Raw genomic sequence first — 26,724 nt, 5'->3', positions numbered from 1 at the left:
CTCCTTTAATGGAAAAAATACCCAAGTATTTATTTATCTATTTTTCAATAACACAAAATGATTCCCCCTTTTCTCTTACAGTGTTTGCCAATATTGCAGCGTTTAATACAATATTTAAATGACCTGTAAAAAAATCAAGCACTATTTGATTAGTATTAATTAAAGGAGCAGCTGCGGTATGAAAAGCTCTTCCACTTCCCCGGTGTCTGATAAAGTGGCATATTACTGTCTGTGAGATGGCTCTGATAATGCCAGCTGCATACAGAGCACAAATCTAGCTCCTAGTGATTCTCAGCACATATTTATTGCTATAAAACACTCACCAGCTACTGGAGGGTTGCTTGATGTTTTGTTGTGCATTTTAAACACTACAGAAGTGCTTCCATGTCTATATTATACAGTATATATGACAGCACAGGTTTTCTGAGAGAGGGCAATGTCAGGGGCTAGGTGCAAGTCATACTTTTTTCTTTTTATAGATTCTTTTGCTCTGAGACTCAGACATCCTGCAAACACGAATCATGTTTATGAAGAAATCTGTGTGTGGCGGACGTCTCACCGAGTTGAAACTGGTTTGAGCTGTTGTTGCAGGTCTGTTGTACTTCCTCACTGTCCCATCCCAGAGGATAGAGGGCGCAGCCCGACCCAATGAGCAGACCTGAGGAGGACACGGAGAGAAACCATGAAGACATTGCTTTAGGTCATCACATCAGCGCAGGCTCAGAAATATCTCAAAATGAGGTGATAAAACACGGCTTGTCTCGTCGGAGGTGAGGACAAAGTCATCTTCAAGCTCCTCGATGAACTTGGGTGTTGCTTTTGGGAGATGCTATTTGTGGAGACGCGTCTCAGGAATGAGAATAAAAAATGCAAAACCACTTGTCGGTTGTTTTTTTTCCTCATCGTTTCATTCGGGGGAAAAGATATTAATTTAAACTGAAGAGGTTTTCTCTCAATCTTTAAAAGAAAAGGCACCTTGATGTGATGTCATCATAGTAGCACAGGTCTGTCCCTGCAGTTAAAGCTGAAGCCCAATGATACAAAAGTGACACAGACTGTGTTTTTCCCACTTCCTCCAGTTTTTACTGCGGCAAAACAAAAAGCGCCTTAGCAGCTTATAGAGCTCCTGCAAATGAGCAACCAACATATGCAAATAGCCTGGCAATTCCTCACACCGGCAACGGTGAGGAAGACAAGCATCTTTGGTAAGCAATAATTACTGTAAAACTCTGGAGAATCCTTGAGGGACTGCTTCATGTCAGTGATTAAAGAGACTTATGACTGTGCTTAAAGCTGTTCGCAGAGACAAGAGTAAAATCTAGTTGAGGCCATTACATTAAGGATTAATATCCTCAATATTTGCCTATAGCCAGGTCTTGATAAGTTATTCTCTGGATGTCAAGAAGCGTCTCTTAAAATTACCCTGTGGGGGCCCCTGGTAGGTGGCTCTCCATCTCATTAGCTTAATCCCTTCAGATGCGTTTGCCCTGCTATCCGTGCTTTGGATGTGAGGATGGTAGTGAAGGAAAAGGAGGCAAGCGAAGTCATGATGAGCCCTGCCATCCAGGGCAGCCTTGTTACATGTACCCAGTACTCGAGTTGTAAAAAAAAATCAGGGGGGATGGTGGATTTTATTATATGGAGACAGATAATTTGTGCTGAATACAAATAATATAATACATTACAAATATTAGCACTGACCAAAACACCTGCAGAAATACTGCAGGAAGGACATACTGTAGCAGCAGTTAAATGCAGCCTTCTGTAAGCTTTAAATATCCACTGGGCTTACATCAAATACATCAAAACACAACAATAAAAAACACTTTTCTGAACTTATCAATATGATTCTGTCCTTCACAGGATAAGTCAAATGGATCACTGCAAAAACTCAAAATGAATCAACAAGAATATTTGTCTTATTTCTAGTTAAAATTTCTCATTTTAGTAAAAAAAATCTTATTACACTTAAAACAAGACTCATCACTGGAAAAAAACAACAATTTTCACCTGTTTCAAGTAGATTTTCACTTGAAATAAGTAGAAAATCTGCCAGTGGAACAAGATTTTTTTGCTTGTAATGAGAAGATAAATCTTGTCCCACTGGCAGATTTTTCTACTTATTTCAGGTGAAAATTTACTTGGAACAGGTGAAAATTGTCAAATAAGTTATTTTTCTGGTGTTATTTTTCTGGTGATGACTCTAAATGTTGAAATAGCAGTAAAACCACATTAATTGATGAAATGACATACGGGATGGAAAGGGGGGATGGCAGTTTTACAGGGGGATGATTTGGACCGTTTTTATTTCAGGGGGGGATGCCATCCCCCTTCATCCCCCCTCAACTCCAGTACTGCATGTACCTGTGGTAACAAGCAGGAATTAATCCACATGCTAAGGCAGATTGGCTGGACGATCAGGCTAACATCTAAAATGAAGTAGGAAAGGTAAAAAAAAAAAAAAAAAAAAAGACATCTGTGTTTCTCCCATCAGGAGAAGCCAAAAGGACAACGAATGTCACCGGTGCAGCTGAGTGAGAAAAACAGACCGGCTGACTGCTGCTAGAAAATCAATTCAGCAAAACTCTGGCATGCTGATGAGAATGAGGGGATATATATGTGTATAAAAAAAAAAGAAAAGAAAAAAAAAAGCTTGGGCCGAGTCTGTGTCATTACAGCTGAGGATCAGAGGGCATCCAGGGATTATCATATCTGTTACAAGTCAGCCATTTCTCGGTCAGACCCTTAAGAGAATTTCAGAAGCGTTTCTGCTCCGGACCGCTGAAATTACCACCTTCAGCAGAGCAGCACAGCAGAACTAAAACAAGGAGCGGCTGATGTAAGTTCCTGTTCCAGCACTCACACGACGAGGTACAAAATTACAGTCAGAGGTATCCGCGTGCACGCGCGAGTAATTTGAATACTGTCAGTTATAACATTTCATCAAATGCGGTTAGTTGTAAATTTGTAACAGTAAAGACTGTAAAGCATGCCAGCGTGGTAATGTATTCATGATTAATATTAAACAAAATCAGAAATTCTCTTTCAAGTGGAAGGCAGAGATACAGCAGCATATAATCAAATCGAATTTCTTCGCAGTAAAATGGAGGACACATAAGGAAACACTTGGCTTTTTTTTTTCAGAATAAAAAAAGGAAAAAAAAATCTTATTATTCTATCCAGCAAAGTGGAATATTTCCATTTGGAAAGTCAAGATTTGTGGAGCACCAGCTCCCTGTGAAATCCTGATCTGGATGAAGCGGCGCATCAACCTGGCTGGCTGGAACTCAACGTAAAAATGAAGACTGTACACTCGAGCTGAGATAAGTCAAAGTTTTATGATAAAAACTTATCGAAGTTAGAAGTCGTAGAGCTTACAGTGGGAAGGAGAAGGTGCAGCCACTGAAACAATTGGGATAAAAGCTCAAGCCAAGTCAGTGAGGATGCTGAGGGTCATAACAGCGGGTGTAAAGACAGACTGATGAATAGATGGAGAGAAAAAAAATCTTCAATTTTTATCTGCTTAAAACAATTTTGCTTAAAACAATCCCAGGTAAGAGGCTGCTTTGTTCTGCACTGGGGAAAATGGAAAAACAGACAGACTTCAGTGCATAATTTCCACATCAGGACGGATGATGATGACTCCGAACGTGGCTCTCAGACTATAAACAGGAGGGGAATTCTTACCACAGCGAAGATAGTAGGTGATTTGTATCGTACAAACATTAAAACCCAGAAAAAAAGGTTTCACAATAAATTGAAGTCGTTTCCCGTTGTTTTTTTTATTTTTTTATTTTTGAAGAAACTCACTGAACCTGCCACATTTTAGCGGGTGAAATCAATGTGAGCGCTCACATTTCACCATGACACTATTAAGAGAGACGTTGCACATCGCAAAATGACTGTGGGGGCAGATGAATAAAAATACGAACAAATCGCTAAGTTGTAATTCAGGTCTGTATCACATGTGGTCCCACGTTTTCCCTTTTGGCTTTTATCTCTTTGATTTATTTATTTCTTCCCAGGATAGTTAATTCCATCAAATCCCATCCTCCACACTCACTATGTGGGTTATTGAAAACTGGAGGTAGGGGAGGCTGGAGAGTGGGATGTGGGGAAAAAAAGATTACTTAGAGTGGAAAGACGTCCTTTCACATTTGAGAGCGGCGCTGTTTGAAACACGTGGAGCTCTCGGAGCGTCTACCTTTAGGCTCTGACTCTACACACACACACTGCTCCGAGCAGATTCTTCCTGTCGTTCTTCTCCTTTCCAGAAATGACACCAACGCGCCTCGATTTGCACAAACAGACAATTGGGGATTTGTCTTATCTCGCATGTGCTCGTCGTCTACGAAAGTGCTTAACCTTTTCGGCCTGCGCCCCCCCACCAACAGACTGCAAATGATCACTTTGTGGATGACGTCCTTTTTGCTTTAATTGCCTTATTTTCTGGGGGTATAATCTCCTGATGCTCAGATCGCTATCAACTGTTCACAACAGTCCCAAGCATCAAACTATTAAGAACACATCATGAGATAATATAAAACTAATGAGCCCTTTCTGATAAATCAGTTCATATTAGCTAAGAAATTCCTTCTCAAAAAGAAAAAGAAGTAAGACAGAGAACAAATATTAGTAATAGCATGATGCAAAACTCTTTCGCTGCATGGAAACAATATTATGTGTTTAGACTTGAAATCTTTGACATTATTTTGCGCTGACATTATAAGTTGTTTTTAATAAATTCAAAAGTTAACCCATTCGGACTCAAGGCTTTGATTAGTATGACCTTGGTTGAGACTATGTTTGGCACTTCTGGCTCAGTTACAGGTGTGTCCTGACGTTCAGGAACCGGACCGTACTGGGGTTTTGACGTGCGTTGCATGAGACAGATGAGGCCCTAATTGCATAAGCAGGTTTTGGTATGCCATACATGTTGTGAGAGCCAGATGTGGACCAGAGGACCAAAGGAAACGAAGGATTGGGGAATGTCTGGCGGACATGTGACTGAGTTTAGGCAGCCACTCCTTACTTGAGTCGTTGTGCTCAGAACCCTGCAAATTTGACATTAAGGTGCCCCAAACAAAATGGAGATTCTGAGTCGGAAGTCACTTCAAACACAGAAAAAAACTCTCCAAATGCTCAGACAAATGATCTCGCTCTGAAAATGTCCCCTTTACAAAAGCTTTTGAAAACCCTTGGGTCTTCTGAAAGCCTGAATGTCCTAAAAATATACAAAATAAACATATATCCAATGCAGATATAGTTACAAGATTGAAAGATTGCACGACAAATATACCGTATTACATCAGTTTACAAAGGGCCATATTGAGCCTCTTTATTACAGCCTTTTATGGATTTCCTTTCTTTTCGACAAACAACTTAATTTTCCCCCGAACAGATTGTTATCTCATGATGGAATTGTTGCAAGGCTTCACTAAACTGCCACGAGGACTCGGTGGAGACCAGCAGCGGACCGTCTCAGAGGCTACGCAGCAGCTACATGACACTGCACAACAGATGGAGGATGGGAACATACTTCTGCACACCACCAAGAATCCAAAGAGCTCACTCCCCCTTCAGCAGCATCAGTTCGACCTCAATTCAAAGTTTTAGATGCCTTTAGTTTTCAGCGAGCTCAAAAGCTGCTCTATGATCATAAAAGACGATGTTTATTTAGCGTGCTGTTTTTCCTGCCAATAAACACAGCTTGCCTAGTTTTCTTTTTTTTTTTCTATGAAGTTGCCAGGGCAGCCAGCTGATGTTCGACAGAGTTCAGCGGAAGAGATGATGAGGAGAAGAAAGGGTGAGATCGAGTGTGCAGTGCATGATCTGAGAAGCCAGGCAGCTTATTCACAGATCGAGTTTCAATTGATCTCCACATGGTCATTATCAGAGCAACTATCTCAGGCCTAATGGCTGCTCTGAAAGGCTCTTCTGTGAACTGGAAGAGACTTAACCAAATACAATCAGCCCCGCGTATCAGTGTTCGGATCCATGAATTCTGCTCTAATATAGTGATCTTTATGCTGCCTCTTGTTGCCTCCGATTTCATCAGTCTCGTTGAGATGAGTTTTGAAAAGCGGATTTTTGCCGGTTTAGAAAGGACACAGAGAAGCGTTTTATTCCGCCAGGGCTGAGCTATTGGCCCCTATTCTTATTTTTTTTTTTTTTCAGTCAAAGCTTTTTACCTGAATGAAAAGCTGCCCCCTTTTCATATACCCCCTTAATTCTCTGATTTGCAGAGAGCTGATGCCTTTTGTCGAGCGTTCCTGCTCTCTGTCAGGACCCAAGGAATTTCTTTACGCTCCTTCCCTTCCCCAAGACAATACCATTCAAGGTTATCATTCAAGAGGCCAAAGAGGGCAGGAGGAGGAGGAGGGTGGGGTGGGGGGGAGAACGCTGCCGCTAAAGCTGGAGAGAATTTTGGTGGCCAGGGAATTGCAGCCGGGACGTGCCTGAATGAGCCGGTTTAATGTAACACATTCCCTTTTTGGCATCCAAAAGAGGCATGGAAATGTCAGCGCTATCACACCTAGGAAGGAAAGCATGTTCACGTGTCCTTCACTTTTATTATCCTTTTCTCAAGACATGGGGGGGGGGCACCTTTTCAGGTTGAGACAGTGTTCCAGCCACTCAAACAAGCATCGATCCAAACTGATATTGTTTACATGTTAATGTGCGGTTCAGCTCATTCTCATTCTCCACCTGTTCACTCCTCCGAGAGGCAAATAAAACACACAATAGAGGGGGGTTTACCAGTGTTACATCGGCCTCAAGAGCCCGCGTGACTCGTCCGTGCACAAAAACCACCCCCTGCATGTCACGGCATGTCTGCTCCGTCGCCTGAAACACGAGGCACACATCACAACGCTCAGCAAAGGCGAGCCTGCCTTTTCTTATCGCGCTTTGATTCTCTCTGTCGTTCAAGTTAGATCAACACCGTGGCTTTCAGAGGGGGCTTGCACCTCTGGGCACTTTGGCTGTTGAAGGCAGTGTTTCTTATTTATTTATTTATTTACTTTCTATGGAAGATTAGATCTGGGGTTTTCATTTGAAAGGAGAACTGAGAAATGGGGATATGGAGGATGTCAGTGATGCAGAAAAAGGTGGGATTTAAAGATTTAAACAGAGCATGGGAAGAATGTGTGATATGCCATGAGCACAGAGAAGCATACCAATACAGTACATGCTGCTACCAATGACTGGCATCGTTGTCATTCAGAAAAAAAAGTACACACATTAAGATTGTTTCTGATCAGAATGACTTTGTAATGCGGCGGCTGTAAAGCACTTAAAAACCCCGCCAGACAGAGATCATGTGACCTGAAGCACAAACTCCCAGCCAAGACTTTTAGCTCAGTTTTAAGTCATTTCCTTTACAACTTCGACATAAAAAGCCAGGAAGCCGTAATGCAGACCAGGTCTGCAACATCAAAACACTGAAACGAGCAACCTCAAACAATTCATTCAGTATCATCTCCATGAGGAATTCCCCCCTCCTCCCCCTCCTCCTCCTCTTCACCCTGGTATTTGCTGCTGTCAGCTACAGAAAAGGTCAAAGCGCTATTAATGCTCACACAGTCAAGTTATTTGGTCATATTCATGTGAGGTCCTCATGATTTTTCCTCTGCCAAACTGGACAATCCCTTGCAGACTTTCTCTTTGTAGGCACGATTACACAAAGACTACAAAAGCCAATTTCATGAAATTTATAATAAAAGACACTGTTTTCTGGTGCAGAAGGATGACTTGCATTAAAGTTACAAAATGTTGCACTTACTTTGTATTTTCATTGTGAAAACCGAACTACAGTGAACATGGTGTTTTTTAAGCATCAATCAGCACACCATGACGTAACACGGCAACCTGTCCGATTTTAAAGGGGACCTATTATGGCATCTAATACCTATTTTAAACAGGCCTTGAATGTCTTAAAAACAAGCTTTTGATTGTTTTTTCTAAATAAATTAGAAATTCAGCCTTCGATCCATGTCTTTATCTTCCCATTCTCTATCCTCATTATCTATGCGGGATTCTGAGTGGGCGGGGCTATGATAATGAGGCTCTGTGCTGATTGGCTGCCTGAATGACGCGATACACCGCTACGAAAAAATGGCGGAAGCTCCGGCCGGCAGAGTTAGTTGTGGGCGTTTGTGAAAACAGACATTTGTGTTGGTTTTTACAACCAACAACAGAGCACTTCGCATGTCTAGCTCGAACAGAGGCCATCGCGATACACCGCTACGAAAAAATGGCGGAAGCTCCGGCTGGCAGAGTTAGTTGTGGGCGTGGTTTCACGCATCGGAGACCGACCTATGTAAAATCGCACCCGTCGTTACGTAACGACGGGAGCAGACGGGCGCAGAATCTCGTAGATCCACATCACACTGGATGGATCATCCGGGCGGCTGTACAGACACTGCAGAATTTGGTTGCTTTCCTCTTTCTCTGAGTTGGCAGGTTGAGGATATATTGAGGATTATATACAGGACTGTCTCAGAAAATTAGAATATTGTGATAAAGTCCTTTATTTTGTGTAATGCAAAAATGTCATACATTCTGGATTCATTACAAATCAACTGAAATATTGCAAGCCTTTTATTATTTTAACATTGCTGATCATGGCTTACAGTTTAAGAAAATTCAAATATCCTATCTCAAAAAATTTGAATATTCTGGGAATCTTAATCTTAAACTGTAAGCCATAATCAGCAATATTAAAATAATAAAAGGCTTGTAATATTTCAGTTGATTTGTAATGAATCCAGAATGTATGACATTTTGTTTTTTTTAATTGCATTACAGAAAATAAAGGACTTTATCACAATATTCTAATTTTCTGAGACAGTCCTGTACTGTATGTTAAAGCAAGAAAAAACGTGTTTTTCATAATAGGTCCCCTTTAAGATCTTTAAAGAGTGGACTCCCTGATCACGGACCTCCTGTCGGAGGGGGTGTGGCCCCTGTGGGGGGTTTGGCCCCTGTGTGGGGTGTCGGCCCCGGGGCCACAGGCTGCCTCTTGGCTGGTCTCCCTGCTGTGGGTGGGGTTGGACGGCGGTCGTGTGCCCCGAGGGAGGATGGTGGTGGTTTTGGTGGTGATAATGATGATAACTACCCTTATTACTGTTTATAGTACTACTACTAATTAAAATTAGCTGGGTGACGGTTCGGAGGAAGGGTAGTCTTAAAGGGCTCAGCGACACATCTGTTGCTTCTCAAGGACCAACGCCTGCCAACAAAACTGTAGGATTGCATTATGTAATTAGCGACTCTAAAACTGTAGGATTACATGATATTGGCGACTCTGGCCAGGTGCCTAGCAAAATAGAAGTGGTTGCAGTTCCCCGCCCTCCAAAAGTTCACCAGGTGCAGCGTTATAGAGGCGTTAACCAAGATAACCTTGTAAAAATTAAAACCAATGCACATTTGGTACCAATTACAGACCGAAAAATTAGATGCGGACTACTAAATATACGATCATTAAGCTCTAAGTCTCTGTTAGTAAATGATATAATTACAGAGAGCAGGAGTGATATTTTCTGCTTAACAGAAACATGGTTACAGGAGGAAGAGTATGTTAGTTTGAATGAATCAACTCCGCCCAGCTACTTTAATCATCACATTCCTAGAAGCACGGGCCGAGGCGGAGGAGTCGCAGCAATTTATAACTCCGGTCTCCAAACAAAAATTGAACCCAAGTGCAACTATAATACATTTGAAAGCCTCATGCTTGGTCTGAAATTTCCGAGCCGGAAATCAGAGAAGCCAGTTGTGTTAGTGGTAGTGTACCGGCCCCCTGCTGGTGCGTATCTGGAGTTTTTGTCTGAATTTTCAGATTTCCTTTCTGGATTATTGATCAGCACAGATAAATTCATCATAGTGGGTGATTTTAACATTCATATGGATGTTGAAAGCGATAATCTTAAATTAGCCTTCGATTCTCTTCTAGAATCAATGGGTATCTCACAAAAAGTGGATAAACCGACGCACTGTTTTAATCATACTCTCGATCTCGTTCTCACCTACGGTGTTGAAACTGATGGTCTGTTGGTGTCACCTGTAAACTCCCTTTTATCCGACCATTACTTAATAACGTTTGAATTTAATTTTGTTGATGTTGAAGTGCAAAATAGGAGGTATTATTTTAGCAGATGTTTGTCTGATGAAGTTATTGTTAAATTTAGGGAGGCCATTGCTTATCTTACGACAGTGCGAAATAGTGATGTAGTCGAGGCCAGTGACCTGGGTTCTACCTCTGCAGATGTTGATTTCCTTGCTAGTAACACTGCTGATTTGTTGCATTCAGCTTTAGATGAAGTTGCTCCTTTGAAAAGGAGGGTTTCTAGCCACAGGAGCTTAACTCCCTGGTATAATTCAGATATCCGCATGTTGAAACAAAACGTGCGTAAAATGGAAAGGAAGTGGTACTCTTGTAGGTCTGTAGACTCTTATCGTGAATGGAAAGATATTTTAATAGTATATAAAAAAGCCATTCGCAAAGCCAGAACAGCTTATTATTCAACGTTGATAGAGGATAACAAAAGTAACCCACGTTTTCTGTTCAGCACTGTAGCCAGGCTGACAAAGAGTCACAACTCTGTTGAGCCGTGCATTCCTGCAGCTCTCAGTAGTGAGGACTTTATGGGCTTCTTCAACAGTAAAATCGCGAGAATTAGAGAAGAAATCAACCAGCCGGTTGTAGGTGTTTCTTCAGCTTTAGCGACTTCCCTAGGCTCTGACTTGTCTCTAGACTGTTTTGATCCTATAGACCTCCCTGAGCTGACTTCACTCGTTAATAGAGCTAAGTCAACCACATGTATGTTAGACCCCATCCCGACTCGTCTATTCAAACATATTTTTTCTCTTATTGGTACGACAATACTGGACCAAATTAACTTATCCCTAAGTTTAGGATATGTACCACAGGTTTTCAAAGTCGCAGTAATTAAACCTTTACTTAAAAAACCTTCTCTTGACCCAGACACCTTAGCTAATTATAGACCAATTTCCAACCTTCCATTTGTGTCTAAAATTCTGGAAAAGGCAGTTTCAAGCCAGTTATGTGACTATTTGTATAGAAATGATCTGTTTGAAGTCTTTCAGTCAGGGTTCAGAATGCATCATAGCACAGAGACAGCACTTGTTCGAGTCACGAATGACCTCCTTATGGCCTCAGATAAGGGATTAGTGTCCATACTGGTTCTACTGGACCTCAGTGCTGCTTTTGACACTATAGATCATGGCATTTTACTGCACAGGTTAGAGCATGTTGTTGGGATTAAAGGGACAGCTCTATGTTGGTTTAAATCATACCTATCTGACAGGTTCCAGTTTGTTCATGTACATGAGGTTTCTTCAGAACAGTCAAGGGTCTGTTATGGTGTTCCGCAGGGTTCAGTGCTAGGGCCAATCTTGTTCAGTTTATACATGCAGCCGTTGGGAAGTATAATCCAGAATCACGGCATACACTTTCATTGTTATGCTGATGATACGCAGCTCTATTTGTCTATGAAGCCGGATGAAACAGAACCGTTAGTTAAACTTCAGGCATGTCTTAGGGACATCAAGGACTGGATGTCCAGAAATTTCCTGCTTCTAAATTCAGATAAAACAGAGGTTATCATTCTTGGTCCAGAGCATCTTAGGAAGGGATTAGATGGTGTTGCGATGGCTTCCAGTGCAACTGTGAGAAATCTTGGTGTTATTTTCGATCAGGATTTGTCGTTTAAACCATATGTCAATCAGGTTTGTAAAATAGCCTTTTTCCATCTCCGTAATATTGCAAAGATTAGGAAAATCCTCTCACAGAGTGATGCAGAAAAACTAGTTCATGCGTTTGTATCTTCTAGACTAGATTACTGTAATGTGTTGTTAGCAGGATGTCCAAGTAATTTGCTGAATAGGCTCCAGCTGATCCAAAATGCAGCAGCACGAGTACTGACAGGAATTAGCAGGAGAGACCACGTCTCTCCAGTGTTAGCGTCGCTCCATTGGTTACCCGTAAAATTCAGAATCCAATTTAAAATTGTATTACTTGCGTATAAAGCCCAAAACGGCTTAGCTCCGCATTATTTGCAAGACCTGATAGTGCCTTATGTTCCTGTCAGAGCTCTCCGTTCTCAGAGTGCAGGTTTACTTGTAGTTCCTAGAGTATCTAAATGTAGATTTGGAGGGCGGGCGTTCTGCTATCAGGCGCCACTACTATGGAACCAACTTCCAATCTGGGTTAAGGGGGCTGACACCACCTCCACCTTTAAAACTAAACTTAAAACATTTCTGTTTAGTAAAGCCTATAGTTAGTGTTTAGTAAACCTCTAGCTGGTGTTGGTAAATCTCTAGGTAGTGTAAACTTTAGTGTGTCAGAGTCGCTCCTGTGGTTTCTTGTGCTGGCCCCCCCCTTCTCCTCCCTTTTCTCTCTTTTGTCCATGTTGCAGCATCCTTTGCCGGACACCGGAACCTGCAGGTGGTCGTGGGTGGCTTGTAGCTTGCATTACGGAGCACGGGTCTTTCCCCGACCCTGCACCCCAACCTGGGACTTGCTGATTGGGCCGGAGCTTCGGGAGCTGCGTGCTGGCCTGCGGTCCCCACCCCTGGTCATCCCGTTGCTGCCCCCCCCTTCTCCTCCCTTTTCTCTCTTTTGTCCTGCAGGTGGCCATGGGTGGCTTGTAGCTTGCATTACGGAGCACAAGTCTTTTCCTGACCCTGCACCCCAACCTGGGACTTGCTGATTGGGCCGGAGCTTCGGGAGCTGTGTGCTGGCCTGCGGTCCCCACCCCCGGTCATCCCGTTGCTGCTTCCACCTGCCTGCTGTGCTGTTGCCATCCCTGACCCACCAGTCTGGCCCTCGGCAGGAGGGTCCCCCCTGATGAGCCTGGTCCTGCTCAAGGTTTCTTCCCTCCTAAAGGGGAGTTTTTCCTTGCCACTGTTTGGCTTAAGGTTTTTCTCCCACTAGGGGAGTTTTTACCTGCCATTGTTTATGTAATAACTGCTCGGGGGTCATGTTCTGGGTATGGGTCTCTGTAAAGCGTCTAGAGACAACTCTGTTGTATTAGACGCTATATAAATAAAATTGAATTGAATTGAAAAAAAAAAATACCAGCTATAATGACACTAAGATTGGTAATATTGTTATTATTAGCCATATGGTTGTTTTTACTTTAGATGTATGGATGAATGCTTGTATGTTTATATTTGTATTTAAACCTGCATCTCTCTCTCTCTTACATACTCACACACACATATACACACTTTTTGTATCAGTCCTTTTCTTTGTATGTCTGTTTGTCATATGCTGGCATGTCTGCCTTTTTTCACTGCAACCCATTTCACCCCTAAGACACATCACACAAACACAGCAGTCACCACACTACACACACTGCACCCATCACCGTCATGTTCTTCACTTCTGGTGCTTTCATGTTTCACTCTGGTGATTTTGGTCCTCTCTGTCAAAAAATGGAATCTAAATGTTAATAAAATATGTTAGACTAGACTGTCGAAGAGGACCGGTGAAAGACACACCCACTCACACACATTCACACACTTGAACATGCATATATATGTCCTGGATAAAGGTTTTTACCATATCACGGTACGAACCACTAATATATATATGCCGACAGTTTATAAAAAAAGAAAAGAAAGAAAGATATCTTTGCATTTTTTCAGTAAGATGACATAATACGACCCTTTGTTGAAAGATTTAGATGGAGATTTTGATCAGCATCATGAAATATACTTTAAATGTATACTTTAATAACAAATTCAACCTTTATCCCATGATGCAACGTAAACAATCCTTAGAAAAACAGTTTATGGAACTTGTATCCTGTCGTCAGTCAGCTCCCTCGTTAGATAAGGTGCTTTATGTTGGAGGAAATGTTTCTGTTTGGCTAAAATCCAACTGAAAAGATTTTTGCATCTGCGTGCTGCCTTTGCAGATGGTCCCCAAGAACTCGTCTCACAGCTGGCTGCACATGAGACCAATGTTCTTTGTCGAGCTCAGAGGAAGGCCCCCTTTGATGAAAATTAGATTTTGGGTTATTTTCACCTTTTCAGAGGGCTGGAAAGAGGTATTATTTGTGTTTATAACTATTTTGCATGCAGGTTATTCAACACCACCCAGGAAGTTTGACTTGTGCGTTCCGTACTCCGGGAACAAAGACATCTCTGTTGCTCTGCCTCTCTGTGCACATGTTTATCTGGTGCACAAATTACACTAAATGTCAGAATTAACTGTGATTGCGGTGTCATCTTGACTCACAGTGTCAATGGCATGTATTTGTTTGCCTTTGACATTACTCCCCACATCCCTGTGATGAGAATCATTCCGCTGCTCAGCCGTGATAATCTGAATAGTGGAGACTCTGAAATGGATTTCAGCTGTCACAGCGCGCCAAATCAAAAAGGTGCAAAGCCCCAGTCACTGGTCAACGAATCTGAGCATCTCTACTGACTGTAACTGGTTAAATAAAGGCAATGGCACAGAGGCATGCAAAGCAGTGGGATGTACTGCAAGTCAAACTAAAAACAGTGGCAATGATGTGAAGCGGCTGCTGTTTTGTGCCACCGTCCCAATTTGTAAATCCCAGTGGGAATGAAAAGAAAATGTTATTATCAAAGTACTTAGACTTAAATGTTAAGGCTGTCCATGAAAAACAAAATGAGTCTGCTTTAATCATGAATGCAATCATTTTTTGGACAACATAAAAAAAAACAGTTTACAGTTAAAAATAGAGAAAAACCGTTGCAAGGAATGTCCTGCTTAACTTGTGCTCCTCTTCTGTAACACAACCTCATCTGTTTCCATCCTCACCCATCAGTCACCGGTTGTGGCCCTGGGCGGAACAAGCGGTTTGTGTTTCATTGATCTGTTCTCTGCTTCTGCTACAGGCACTAGGTTAAGAGCTGGTCTTATCTAATCACGCCATTCATTTGTCACACAGTTTCCAACTCGAACCGGCAATTAATATACACACCAATTACAAGAGCAAAATTAACTTCTGCTTCATTAAGCAGTGGTCAAACCTGCATTAAGGATACGGGCTAAGGAGCAGAGATGCAGTGCAGGAAATACTGTATGCACAAGCTGAAAAATTGGGTGTGCTAAATATGCAGCAAATAAGTTTCAATAGAGAGCAAATTCTGGATACGTGGGGAGAATGAGCTTTTCATGCAGGAGTGTAGATATTTTCAGTTTGTCTGCACTCACTCCAGTGATAAACATCCCTGCAACCTCAGCCGTGTCTCTTCTCATTGCAAGTAGGAAATTCTTCCCCCTCCGTGCAGCGGAGAGGCGGAAAATAAAAGCTTTGCAAAAACAGTGAAAGAATTCAGCAGCATCTTAAAAAAAGAAGCCTTCTCTTAAATGCATAGACCTCTCTCTCGTAAATCTGGTTACTCGTACGAAAGTAGAGCAGGAATTCAAGGATAAAAACAGTGGAAACTGTGAGTTCAGAGTATCTTTGAATCCAGATCACCTGACTTCTACGATGCTACGCTGGTATCACTTTGCTAAATCATTTTTTTCCGTCACTCGTTGAGGGAAAATCTAGAGTGCTTAAGGACTGTTAATGAATTCTAAGCCAACTTTTGAGAGATTCTGGGTTTGAAAGAGCTTTACTGAATAAACTTCCAGCAATTTAAAAAGGATAAAGTAAGTGCTAAAAAGGGCAAATGTAGATATTCAGCAAGATGATACGGCCATATCTATCAGAATAATGGTCTAAAATTTAATTTGAAAGTCACGCCTGTTCCCACCCAGAGCGCAGGAGAGGAGAAGAAGGTAGTGTGTGATGGGAACAACTGAGTTAAAGGCTTTCAGAGTCTTCCTCAGGCTAAGAGACTCATTTTTTTGGGGGTCCTAGAAGAGCAGCTCTTCTAACTGGGTCATGTCTGATGTGTTGAACTGCTCCCTTCTCCCAGTGACGAAGCCTGATAGAGAAGCATTACTGTAGGCCACGTGTCAAAAAGTCTGCTTATATCTAAAGCGAAGCATTCCCGACTTAATTACACTTCATAATGAACTGTAAGCATGCTCACGCAAGGTCTTCTGAGGGGAGGCATATCAAAGACGCGGCACCGTATGCTGTAATATTCTTGTTAATAGCATCCAAATATGCCATGAATGTTTTAGTATCCTCCACACAGCACCAGCTCGACATCAAAATGCCTCTTTGACAGTACTGGGGCTCGTCATGTGAGCAGCTTCATACCGCAAACACAAAGAGCCTCCTTTCAAAAGACAAAGCAATGCTTGAGGGATAGAGCAAAAAAAAAAAAAAAAAAAAAAGAACTGACTCCCACTGCCAAATGGACTAAGTACTCCACAAGCCGGTGTTTTAAGTCCCAGCCCACTGCTTTCACGCCTTCTTCTGGGATACACACCAGCCTAGCTTATTACCCCAGAGGATTGAGCAGGATTGAGTTTAAGCAGCCTTACACTCCCACAATTTCTGTAAACTAACAGGTCACTCTCACTCCCAGGGTTTTATTGCGTGGGTGTAATGTAGAAACAGTCTGGGACGAGTGGAAATCTCAGCTGGAAAATGAGGCCCGTTCTGAGCACTCAACTTTAGACGCACACAACAGCGTTTGATCTGATCTTTGCTATTTTCTTAAAGAAATGCAAGGAGAAAAGTGCATATTCGGTTTCTTTCTTTCTTTCGTGTCTGGATAAATATTAAACACAGCAGCAGGCAGTATTAGCTTTGCACAGAAAACCAAATCAGAAACAAACAAACATCTACCCACTGGCAAAATTAAGATTCTCTAAAGTCCTTTTGTTTACTCTGTGTAAAAACAGCCAACAACTGCCGTGTTTTTTTTTCTTTTTTCATGAGAAAATTCTATTATTGTAGATAGAGCAAGACTTGCTGCTTCCATTTCTTTGTAGTATTTATGCTAAGCCGATCTAATTGGATGCCGTTGTCAGATTTTTGTTTACTGTTTAAAAGGGGCATCATCTGTGACGAGGAGAAAAATCTCAATATTCATTAGCTGTGTAGTTTTCAATAAATCATTTTAGCATATTTCTTATCATATTGCGAGGTAGTGTGCCTTATCTAACATGTTGTTGATGTAAGAAAACCCTGGTGTTTCCTTAACCTCACCAAATAGTTTAGGTCCCTTAATCTAACCGGGGAATGAAAAAGTCTAACGAAAGTCGCATGAAAGTGCAGACTACAGGGGATTTTAGATTAGACCCCGTTATTTGACCTGGATGAAGAACTTGTGTTTAACATGTGCTGGGAAATGGAAAGGCAAGGGGTGTTGTTGCCTCCTTTGGTGCCCGAGGCTGAGATGAGGGGAGGGGAGAGGAGTCGGGAGGTGCTATGGAGTGGTACTGTGAAAGACAAGGGCCCTGCTGTCTGTTTGGTTGACCTCCACAGCATGGATGAAGCTGGCTGATGCAGCGCTGGGAGCCGGAGCTGGGGCTGGTGCCAGATCCACGCCATCCTGAATAGCAACCTCTGCCACTCCGGCTGTTGAGCGTTGTTGAGCATGTAGAACTTCATTCTCTACCTCTTCGATTTGTTAATGACATGAGTTTTGCTTCTTGCAAAGTCTGTCATTTTAGTAGCCAGTAGCAAATTTCGGGTACCGTAATAAGCCGCTTTATGGCGTCCTCGATAGGGCTGGGCGATATGGACCAAAAGTCATATCTCGATATTTTCTAGCTGAATGGCGTTACTCGATATATATCGATATTTTTTCTGTGCCATAATTGGGGTTTCCCCCAAAGCATTATAGCATAGCATCTCTGTTAGCTTCATTTTTTTCTGAGGCAAACCCTTAAAAAAACTGTCAGTTTTAATACAAAGCCTCGTGACAAATGTCACACAGGTTCCTTTATTAACAGAGGTCTGCACAATATCAAAATTTATAAAACAAATGAAATAAAAATAAACTGCCTGCATATATAGAATAAAAATGCTTCTTGAATAAAATAAAACAAATATCCCTTTCCTGCATAACAATTAAATTAAAATACACTGTGCAATTAATACAATGTAGACAGTAACAGGCAGACTTTTCCACTGAGGTTGACAGTTGTGCAAATAACAAAACATTTGTGCAAATCTCAAATAAAACATTCAAGTCAATTTGTCACAAAATAAGCTATATCAAAATCATAATTTTTATTTTTTTTTTAAATCGATATAAACGATATTGTCTCGTACCATATCGCGTTTGAAAATATATCGATATATATTAAAATCTCGATATATCGCCCAGCCCTAGTCCTCGCCTCTAAGGATGAGGAGCTCCTGGGCCGCCAGCAATGTAAATGGGGGTTACAACACTTAAACATGGGTTATTATCCCACTGCACAACAACCAAATACAAACACTACAAATGATTCGGAGATGGCAGGAAGCTCAGCACTCTGAATGCTGCAAAATACAACTCAAGTGGTGCATTTAACTGTAACGCCCAGGGCCTCTTGATCAAGCACTGGGACTAAGAATGATAAGTTATTTATATATCATTCATGTGGAAGAAGCAACCTTTTAAAGGCTATGTCATCTAGCAACAAAGAAAGGTTATACACAAGCTCAAGTTCTCTTTCATTACATGCCCTTATCGTGACATTTGAGAACCATTAAAGAAAAGAGGATAGCGGAAACGAGAACAAATTATGCAACATGTCAAGTAATCTGCGAGTGATACAATAGGGTAACAGGAGGAAGACACCGAGATCGGGGTATGCAGGACGGGCCCCTGCCGTTTTGTATCGCATTATATTGGTATTGTGATCCTATAATCATATAATAATATCTGGTTAAGCGTGTCTGCTCAGGGATGGAGTTATTTCTGCTTCAATGATTCTATAGATTGAAAACAAACAGATAAGTCAACCAATTCTGCCTCGTCTGATTTCCCATTATCATGCCATGCCATACAGTGAGGTAAACCGGCCTTGTCTTCTCTTACTGTGCAGTTAGACGGCTCTTTGGCCCCGACGTAATAACATAAGAAATACTTTCGATTCACTCTGATCTGAAAATGGTCTGGTTTAAGCGGGATAAAATACAGCATTAGCAGTCTCTCCAAACTGGTTTTATGTAACTGCTCATAGACCCTTTGGCTAAATGGGAGGACCTGCACCTTGTTTTGACAGGCTTATTCAATAAATGCTTGTCTTGAAGAAAAGAGTGCTGTCTCATTTCATTCATGGTCTAAGCTTAATCTAGAGCATTTAAGGGAATTACAAATATTAGGATGTCCATCTTGACAGACTAAAACCTCAATGGATGTACAATTTTTTCGTAGAAAACACAAAATAAAGCCAGAATTATGTGGAAAATTATGTAGAGCTTTTCTGTTTTATACTCCTGCATCCATTTAATGTGATGCACAATGAACAATAAAGCAGCTATTCAGCCATCCAGGCCTGGTGTTTGTCTAATAAAATGAGAAGTTTTAACAGGGTTGTGTCCTGACTACGGTAAGTTTACGTTGCTTTTCACGATGCATACCAAACACCTCCATCAACCCTCCGCCCTCACAAACACACGGCTTTACTCAAGCAGGGGCCATTAATGCCTTAAGAGTCAATGGGTCATATGATCCACAGTTTATAGCAGAAGCACAAGAACGAATAAAAATCAATAGCTTCCTAAACCCCTCCACAACTGTGTGTTCACTATGTAACGGAGAGAGAGGGGAAATAAATTGTATTAAAAATACATCCAAGACATGAAAAAGATGCATCTGAAGAGTTTTGAGTATCCCGCTGTCAAACTGGATTCACACAAGACAGACGGCAAAAAGTGTTTGGTTTTTATATGATTTGTTAATTGAGTAACTTTTCCTTTTGTTTTTCAAATATTGTAAACACACGAGGACACGAAGAATAAACTCTCTCTGTTTCTTTCACATGCAGTGTGTTTTAAAAGGTTTGCCAAACCAAGTCGGTCCAAAAAGCATTTAAAACTCACTTCAGTTATTAACTCGACTGCTGGAGATTATATTCCTAAACACGACGAGACAAAGGCTCCGCTGGATTCAGATACTGTCCAACCGTAGAGGTCTGACCAATCATTAAACTAGGGCTTGGCGATATATCGAGATTTTAATATATATCGATATATTTTCAAACGCGATATGGTACGAGACAATATCGTTTATATCGATTAAAAAAAAAATAAAAAATTATGATTTTGATATATCTTGTTTTTTTTTGACAAATTGACTTGAATGTGTTATTTGAGATTTGCACAAATGTTTTGTTATTTGCACAACTGTCAACCTCAGTGGAAAAGTCTGCCTGTTACTGTCTACATTGTATTAATTGTACAGTGTATTTTAATTTAATTGTTATACAGGAAAGGGATATTTGTTTTATTTTATTCAAGAAGCATTTTTATTCTATATATGCAGGCAGTTTATTTTTATTTCATTTGTTTTATACATTTTGATATTGTGCAGACCTCTGTTAATAAAGGTACCTGTGTGACATTTGGCACGAGGCTTTGTATTAAAACTGACAAAAAAAAAAAAGAAGCTAACAGAGATGCTATGCTATAATGCTTTGGGGGAAAACCCCAATTATGTCACAGAAAAAATATCGATATATATTGAGTATCGCCATTCAGCTAGAAAATATCGAGATATGACTTTTGGTCCATATCGCCCAACCCTACATTAAACCAACCACCACTCGTGATCAAATAATCCTCCAAATTAATTTACAGCTGCATTGATTTGGACATTACTCATTTGCATTCGGAAGCCTTTATGTGGCGCTACTCCAAAACATAAGTAGTGCCTTGATGTGAGATTTGCGTGTTGGATATGAGTAATTTTTTTTTATTACAGCTGAGGGAAAGTGCTGGAATTGTTGTGCTCTGACAGCCTGCCAAAAGTGGGCAGCTTTGAAGTTTCCGTTGAAATGTGTTCAATCACAACCGTATATGACACCACATTTGAAAATCATCAAAGATCTCCCCTCGGTTACATAAGTGACTCCCCAGCCTCAGCTTGTATTAGCTGACGGGCGACAGGGCTTCATACATTTACAAGATGAAACTCTACCAGCGTTCGTGGACGCGAATAACTCTCCTCAGAAGCTTCGAATGAGCGATTCAATTTTAGCCGTTCTCCATTGATCACGTATTAAAGATCAGCTTTATTGGGGGAAACTGTAACATTTTCACAGCAATATTCAATTTGCATGAACCAAGGGGTTTGCAGGGATGCAGCAGAAGAGCTCCCTGTAATGTCACGTGTGCACAAATGAACGAATTCGTCCACAGAACCTCCCCCGACTCATTCAATTAGTGTTCCTGGCTTGAAGAGGAGCTCATTCTGCTCATATATTAAGATTGAGGTGGCTGAGATCATCGCTTACTACATCTGCAAAGTCTTACTTTCTGGGCACGTTTTTTTTTTTTTTTTTCCAATGTAATATGTGGATTAATACAACCCTGTTATGGAAGCCTCGAAGTAACTAAATAGCCTGCCAAGGGCTGTTGAGAATGTACAACTGGACATTTCAGAGCTAGTCAGTGTGATTGATTGAGCCATAAAGAGTTTGTCCATGGGGCTTAACAAGACTTGGATAAAAGATTAGAAGTCTGGTGAGTGTTGATTAATGTGTGAGGATATAACCTCTGGCCAGTGGTGCTGAAAGATTTATATAAACAAGGTCTCAGCAGCAAAATATATCCCCACTCAATTGGAGTGATTTGAAGTCAGTGAGCACGAAACAATCACAGGGTATCCCCAAGACATGAGCTAAATCAAAGCAGAATTGTTGCAGTGCCATAATGAGACAAACAAGTGCATTAGCTGCCAGATGAAGCAGGACCGAGCTGCAAAATAGACCGGACTAAGTGATGTATCTGAGCAGCAACAGTCTCCATGTCATGTTTTTAAAGTAAAAGTTAATGTGATGACGGCGGTGGGGGAAAAAAAAAAAAAAATTCCTCTGCATATTATACAGAGGAGCTTGTCTGTGTCAAGCCCACGCCCCACCCCCTGGACTTTGGCTGCCTGATTAGTATTCAGTGAATTCATTAAGACACAATCGCTGGTGTCTGACGACATGGGAATTCTTGATGGAGGGGAGGTGGCGTTTAAGTCCCGGCAAAGAGAGAGAGGGAGGAAAAAAAAAACACCCCTTCCCCCAAACTTGAAGGTCACCCTGTCTTTACCCTGCGATTGATCTGATGATCAGGCACACAGCAGTTTCAGGGGCGGGGTGTCAGTGTTAAGATCTTATTTGCACATGCTGAACTGATACCAGCTTGCAAAGATCTGATCGAAGGGGGGGAAATAAAAGGTAAATCTGAATTTGACATTTAAGTTGATTCCTCCCAAATGCAACAGCAGGAGAGTTGTGGTCTCAATATTGTGTTGCTGCTTGTAATCTCTGAACAATTACAAATGACATCAGACTTTGGGGCACTCACGTTCTCTGCTCCTCAAAGCTGAACCACCTCACCAGCATCTCTTCAACAATTAAAATCGATGCTGAGATGAATGAAGAGCAGAAACCAGGGGGACACCGGGCAAACAAACTCTTCTGGCTGCTCCGATGGTTCATACATTTGGGCGGAGAGCTTTGGTTTGCAACCCAGGAACCCAGTGATGAATCATTTTTCAGCGAAGCACTTGCACCCTTCAGCCAGTTTAATAAAAAACACCAAAAAAAAAAGCTCAGAGCATGAGAGCTTTGCAATAATAAATCACAAGCAGTGCATCCTGCCAAGCTACTCAAATCCAGTAAAAGTTTGGCTCACTTCTCTGCTCATTGCGGGACTATCAGTCTGACTTCCTCCATCTAGATCTTTTCACTTGGATTTACTGCATGTCATTATCTCCTATATTTGAAAATAGATTCAAATTAAGGGAGACTTACATGATAGGGTCTAAAAAAGAATCATCTAAGCATGCTTGCAGTAAAACGAATTACCCTTAAAATAACAAAAAAGAGTGTGAATAAATGTTCTGGTTGTCTGCAGCATCCCGTATAACCCTGAAATAAATCTGTGCCATATCCTGAAGCTGGTTTCTGTTGCATGTAACAGCACGGGGAAGGAGCTCTTTGATCCTCCACTGTTTCCCACTCACCAGGAGAGGAGGAAAAGGGAGTCAGGGCATGAGAATTGGGTTTTCCACACGAGGGAACCCGGAGCAGAGGAAAATGAGGTGAACAGTGATGAAAAGACAAGCAGAAAACCCCTCCTGCATCTGCAGCACCATCCTTGACAGGAAACCAGGCTGCCGGAGCAAGTGTCAAATAAAACAAATCGCTAACGCCTCCTGACACGTTGCACAGTCTCTTGAGTGTCATGACAAGAGTGGAAATCAAGTTGCCACACACAGAGAAAGCCAAGGATAGATCACCGACATCACGGATACTGCTGACATTGGTGCTAGCGCCGAGGCGGGAGAGCGAGGTTGCTTACAAGGCATCAGTTCACGTGCGAGAATTAGTTCATAAATCGTTGTTTGTGGCTCTTTCATCCAATACGGGTTTGAATTTCTTTTGTGCACCGTGCCATGTTTTTGTCTGGGAGCCAAAGCTAAATTAGGCTCCCATACAAGAGAGGGAGCAGAGTGTTCTGTCTGAAAATATGCCTTTTTTTTTCCAGAGCCAGTGCATGACAGATGCATAACCAAGAACAGGAAAGCACGGGTTAGTCAACAAATAAATGCAAATTCATTTAGCAATGAGGACGCACTTCAAAGTTAAATGAGTGAAAAGTATTTAGCAGAAACTGTGCAGTGTGGGAATGAGAAAAACCCACCCTTCATAAAAGTCACAAAAATACAACTCAGGCTCAAAAGCTCTATTTTCTAACTATGATATTAAAATTTGTGCAGAAGCGCCAACTTTAATACTTCAGAGTAATATCTGTCATTTTTGGAAAATACTAATAACAGCTGTTAAAGCAAATCATCTAAAGATAAGATAAACAGGGGTTAAAATTGAACTTTTACTCACGCTGGGACTTTAATAACAACTGCAAAGAAAAGTAAAACATTTCGCAACTCAAGTATTAAGAGATGTATGTGATCGGAAGCTGCAGCAAAGAAAGCAGTGTGCTACCGCGAGTGTTTGTGCGCACGTGCGACGAAGATCAGTGGCACGTTGGAAAGGTTTAAGGTACCCATTACTGCTGAGAGTAGCAGCGATGGGATTAGAGGTATCCGGGGGGCACAGATGGCACCGAAATCCTCCGAGCTGCTCTAAAAAGGTCACTCAATATACAGGAGCGACTCCTTCCCCGACTCACACACCCACTGACTGCTGCTAACAGCCTCCTCAGGCTGGCTTTTTGCTCTGGCTTTCAGTCCCTCAACAATCCTCCTCAATAGTAAAAGTTTTAGAGGCTGAAGGGAAGGAGGAACAGATATCCCTTTGAAATGTCACATAACAATGGGCTTGACTCACAGGCAGTGAGACTGATGACATCATGGCAAAGGCTGAATTCAATTGGAAGCATGGGATGCTTTAGAGGACATGATAAAAGTTTTACTAGAATGTTTCAATATCGCAGGAAGTGACAGATGCAGATGAAAAGAGATGCGTCAATATGTATCAATTCTCACAGGGAGAGAATTGATCCTTTCATATATAGTAGGGCTGGGCGATATATCGAGATTTTAATATATATCGATATATTTTCAAACGCGATATGGTACGAGACAATATCGTTTATATCGATTATTAATTTTTTTTTTTTTTTTATGATTTTGATATAGCTTGTTTTGTGACAAATTGACTTGAATGTTTTATTTGAGATTTGCACAAATGTTTTGTTATTTGCACAACTGTCAACCTCAGTGGAAAAGTCTGCCTGTTACTGTCTACACTGTGTTAATTGTACAGTGTATTTTAATTTAATTGTTATGCAGGAAAGGGATATTTGTTTTATTTTATTCAACAAGCATTTTTATTCTATATATGCAGGCAGTTTATTTTTATTTCATTTGTTTTATACATTTTGATATTGTGCAGACCTCTGTTAATAAAGTTACCTGTGTGACATTTGGCACGAGGCTTTGTATTAAAACTGACTGTTTTTTTTAAGGGTTTGCCTCAGAAAAAAATGAAGCTAACAGAGATGCTATGCTATAATGCTTTGGGGGAAACCCCAATTATGGCACAGAAAAAATATCGATATATATCGAGTATCGCCATTCAGCTAGAAAATATCGAGATACGACTTTTGGTCCATATCGCCCAGCCCTAATATATAGTTATATGTGTCTCATCCTGCAGGTATACTCATATTCTGTTTGCTGTGTGAACTGCACAATGAGGACCGCTATGACCCTCCTCTGCCTTGTTCTGCTTTACTGCTGTGTATGTTTATTTCTTGCTACCATACGGCTGCATCCTCCCCAGGCGCTGGCTTCTTCATCAACGCCATATGGCAGGGCCGGCGAGGCAGGCAGCCCTCTGCAAAGGCAAGGTCTCCGTTCTGGATGTCTTCTTTACCGGCTCCACTGTCACTTCCTGTGATATCGTTGTTTCTCAGAAAGGCACGTACCGACCGCTTCATACGTGTGCAACCACACAGACACGAGAGCTGATGGGAATATAAATATAGACTCCCTGGAAAGCAGGTGGTGCATAGGACTGACATCTGGAAGGTTTTTTGCAGGTAACGATATATGTTTTTTCAAAATCCCAACAAAGTCTACTAAAACCCCTCATACAATGAGTTAATGATAAAAACCAGCGACAACATAAGGCCCCCCTGGTGGGTCTCCCCTACCATCGCCCGTGGCAGGAAAACAAGACTTTAACACCTCAGAAAGACAACATCAACTGCCAGAAAGGACATATGATCCACAAGGAAAGGAGCCACAACTTTGCAGTGCAGAATAGGGATGGGCGGTATGGACTAAAAAATGTATCACGATAATTTCTGGCATTTATCCCGATAATGATAAAAATGATGATAAAAAAAATACCAATTCAACTCCACCTTTGTAACTATAAATCTATCAGCACATTCAGTCTTTGGAGCCCCCAAAACACTGCTCTAAAAGATACTAAATACTACTAAATTACACCAATTAAATTGAATGAATAAAAACCAATTAAATGAGTTCACCTGTACTGCAAAACTGGAATGACTCAGATCTGCCATGTTTGTTACACAAACATCTCATCAACGGGAATTTATCTTTCTTTCTTTCTTTCTTTCTTTCTTTCTTTCTTTCTTTCTTTCTTTCTGGCTCATTTCTTTCTTTCTTTCTTTCTTTCTTTCTTTCTTTCTTTCTTTCTTTCTTTCTTTCTTTCTTTCTTTCTGGCTCATTTCTTTCTTTCTTTCTTTCTGGCTCATTTCTTTCTTTCTTTCTGGCTCATTTCTACCTTCCTTCCTTCCTTCCTTCCTTCCTTCCTTCCTTCCTTCCTTCCTTCCTTCCTTCCTTCCTTCCTTCCTTCCTTCCTTCCTTCCTTCCTTCCTTCCTTCCTTCCTTCCTTCCTTCCTTCCTTCCTTCCTTCCTTCCTTCCTTCCTTCCTTCCTTCCTTCCTTCCTTCCTTCCTTCCTTCCTTCCTTCATGTACGTTGTGCGTGGATTTAACACAGAACCATAAATCAGCTTTACACAAAAACGTCATCAACGGGAATTTATTGTTTTTACCGCGAGATGACAAATTCTTACCGTGGGGAATTTTTTTGACGGTTTATCGTGAACGGTAAAATATCGCCCATTCCTAGTGCAGAATGGAAAAGTGGTCTGCATTATTCAACCA

The 26,724-nt window shown here is 41.3% G+C and overlaps 1 protein-coding gene across 2 annotated transcripts in view; it reads right to left on the bottom strand.

Annotated features, from left to right (window-relative positions):
* LOC133442436 (LHFPL tetraspan subfamily member 6 protein) overlaps window positions 1-26,724 on the bottom strand; it is a 60,948-nt gene that overhangs the window by 5,323 nt on the left and 28,901 nt on the right. For both annotated transcript variants that reach the window (XM_061720430.1, XM_061720431.1), the window contains exon 3: window positions 560-658. In XM_061720430.1, coding sequence (XP_061576414.1) covers window positions 560-658 — 99 coding nt within the window. The remainder of the gene's footprint in view (window positions 1-559; window positions 659-26,724) is intronic.

The sequence above is a fragment of the Cololabis saira genome, chromosome 4 (genome assembly GCF_033807715.1).
Source record: "Cololabis saira isolate AMF1-May2022 chromosome 4, fColSai1.1, whole genome shotgun sequence".
In the NCBI taxonomy this organism is placed as follows: Eukaryota; Metazoa; Chordata; class Actinopteri; order Beloniformes; family Belonidae; genus Cololabis; species Cololabis saira.
This window is presented reverse-complemented; position numbering and strand designations above follow the sequence as displayed.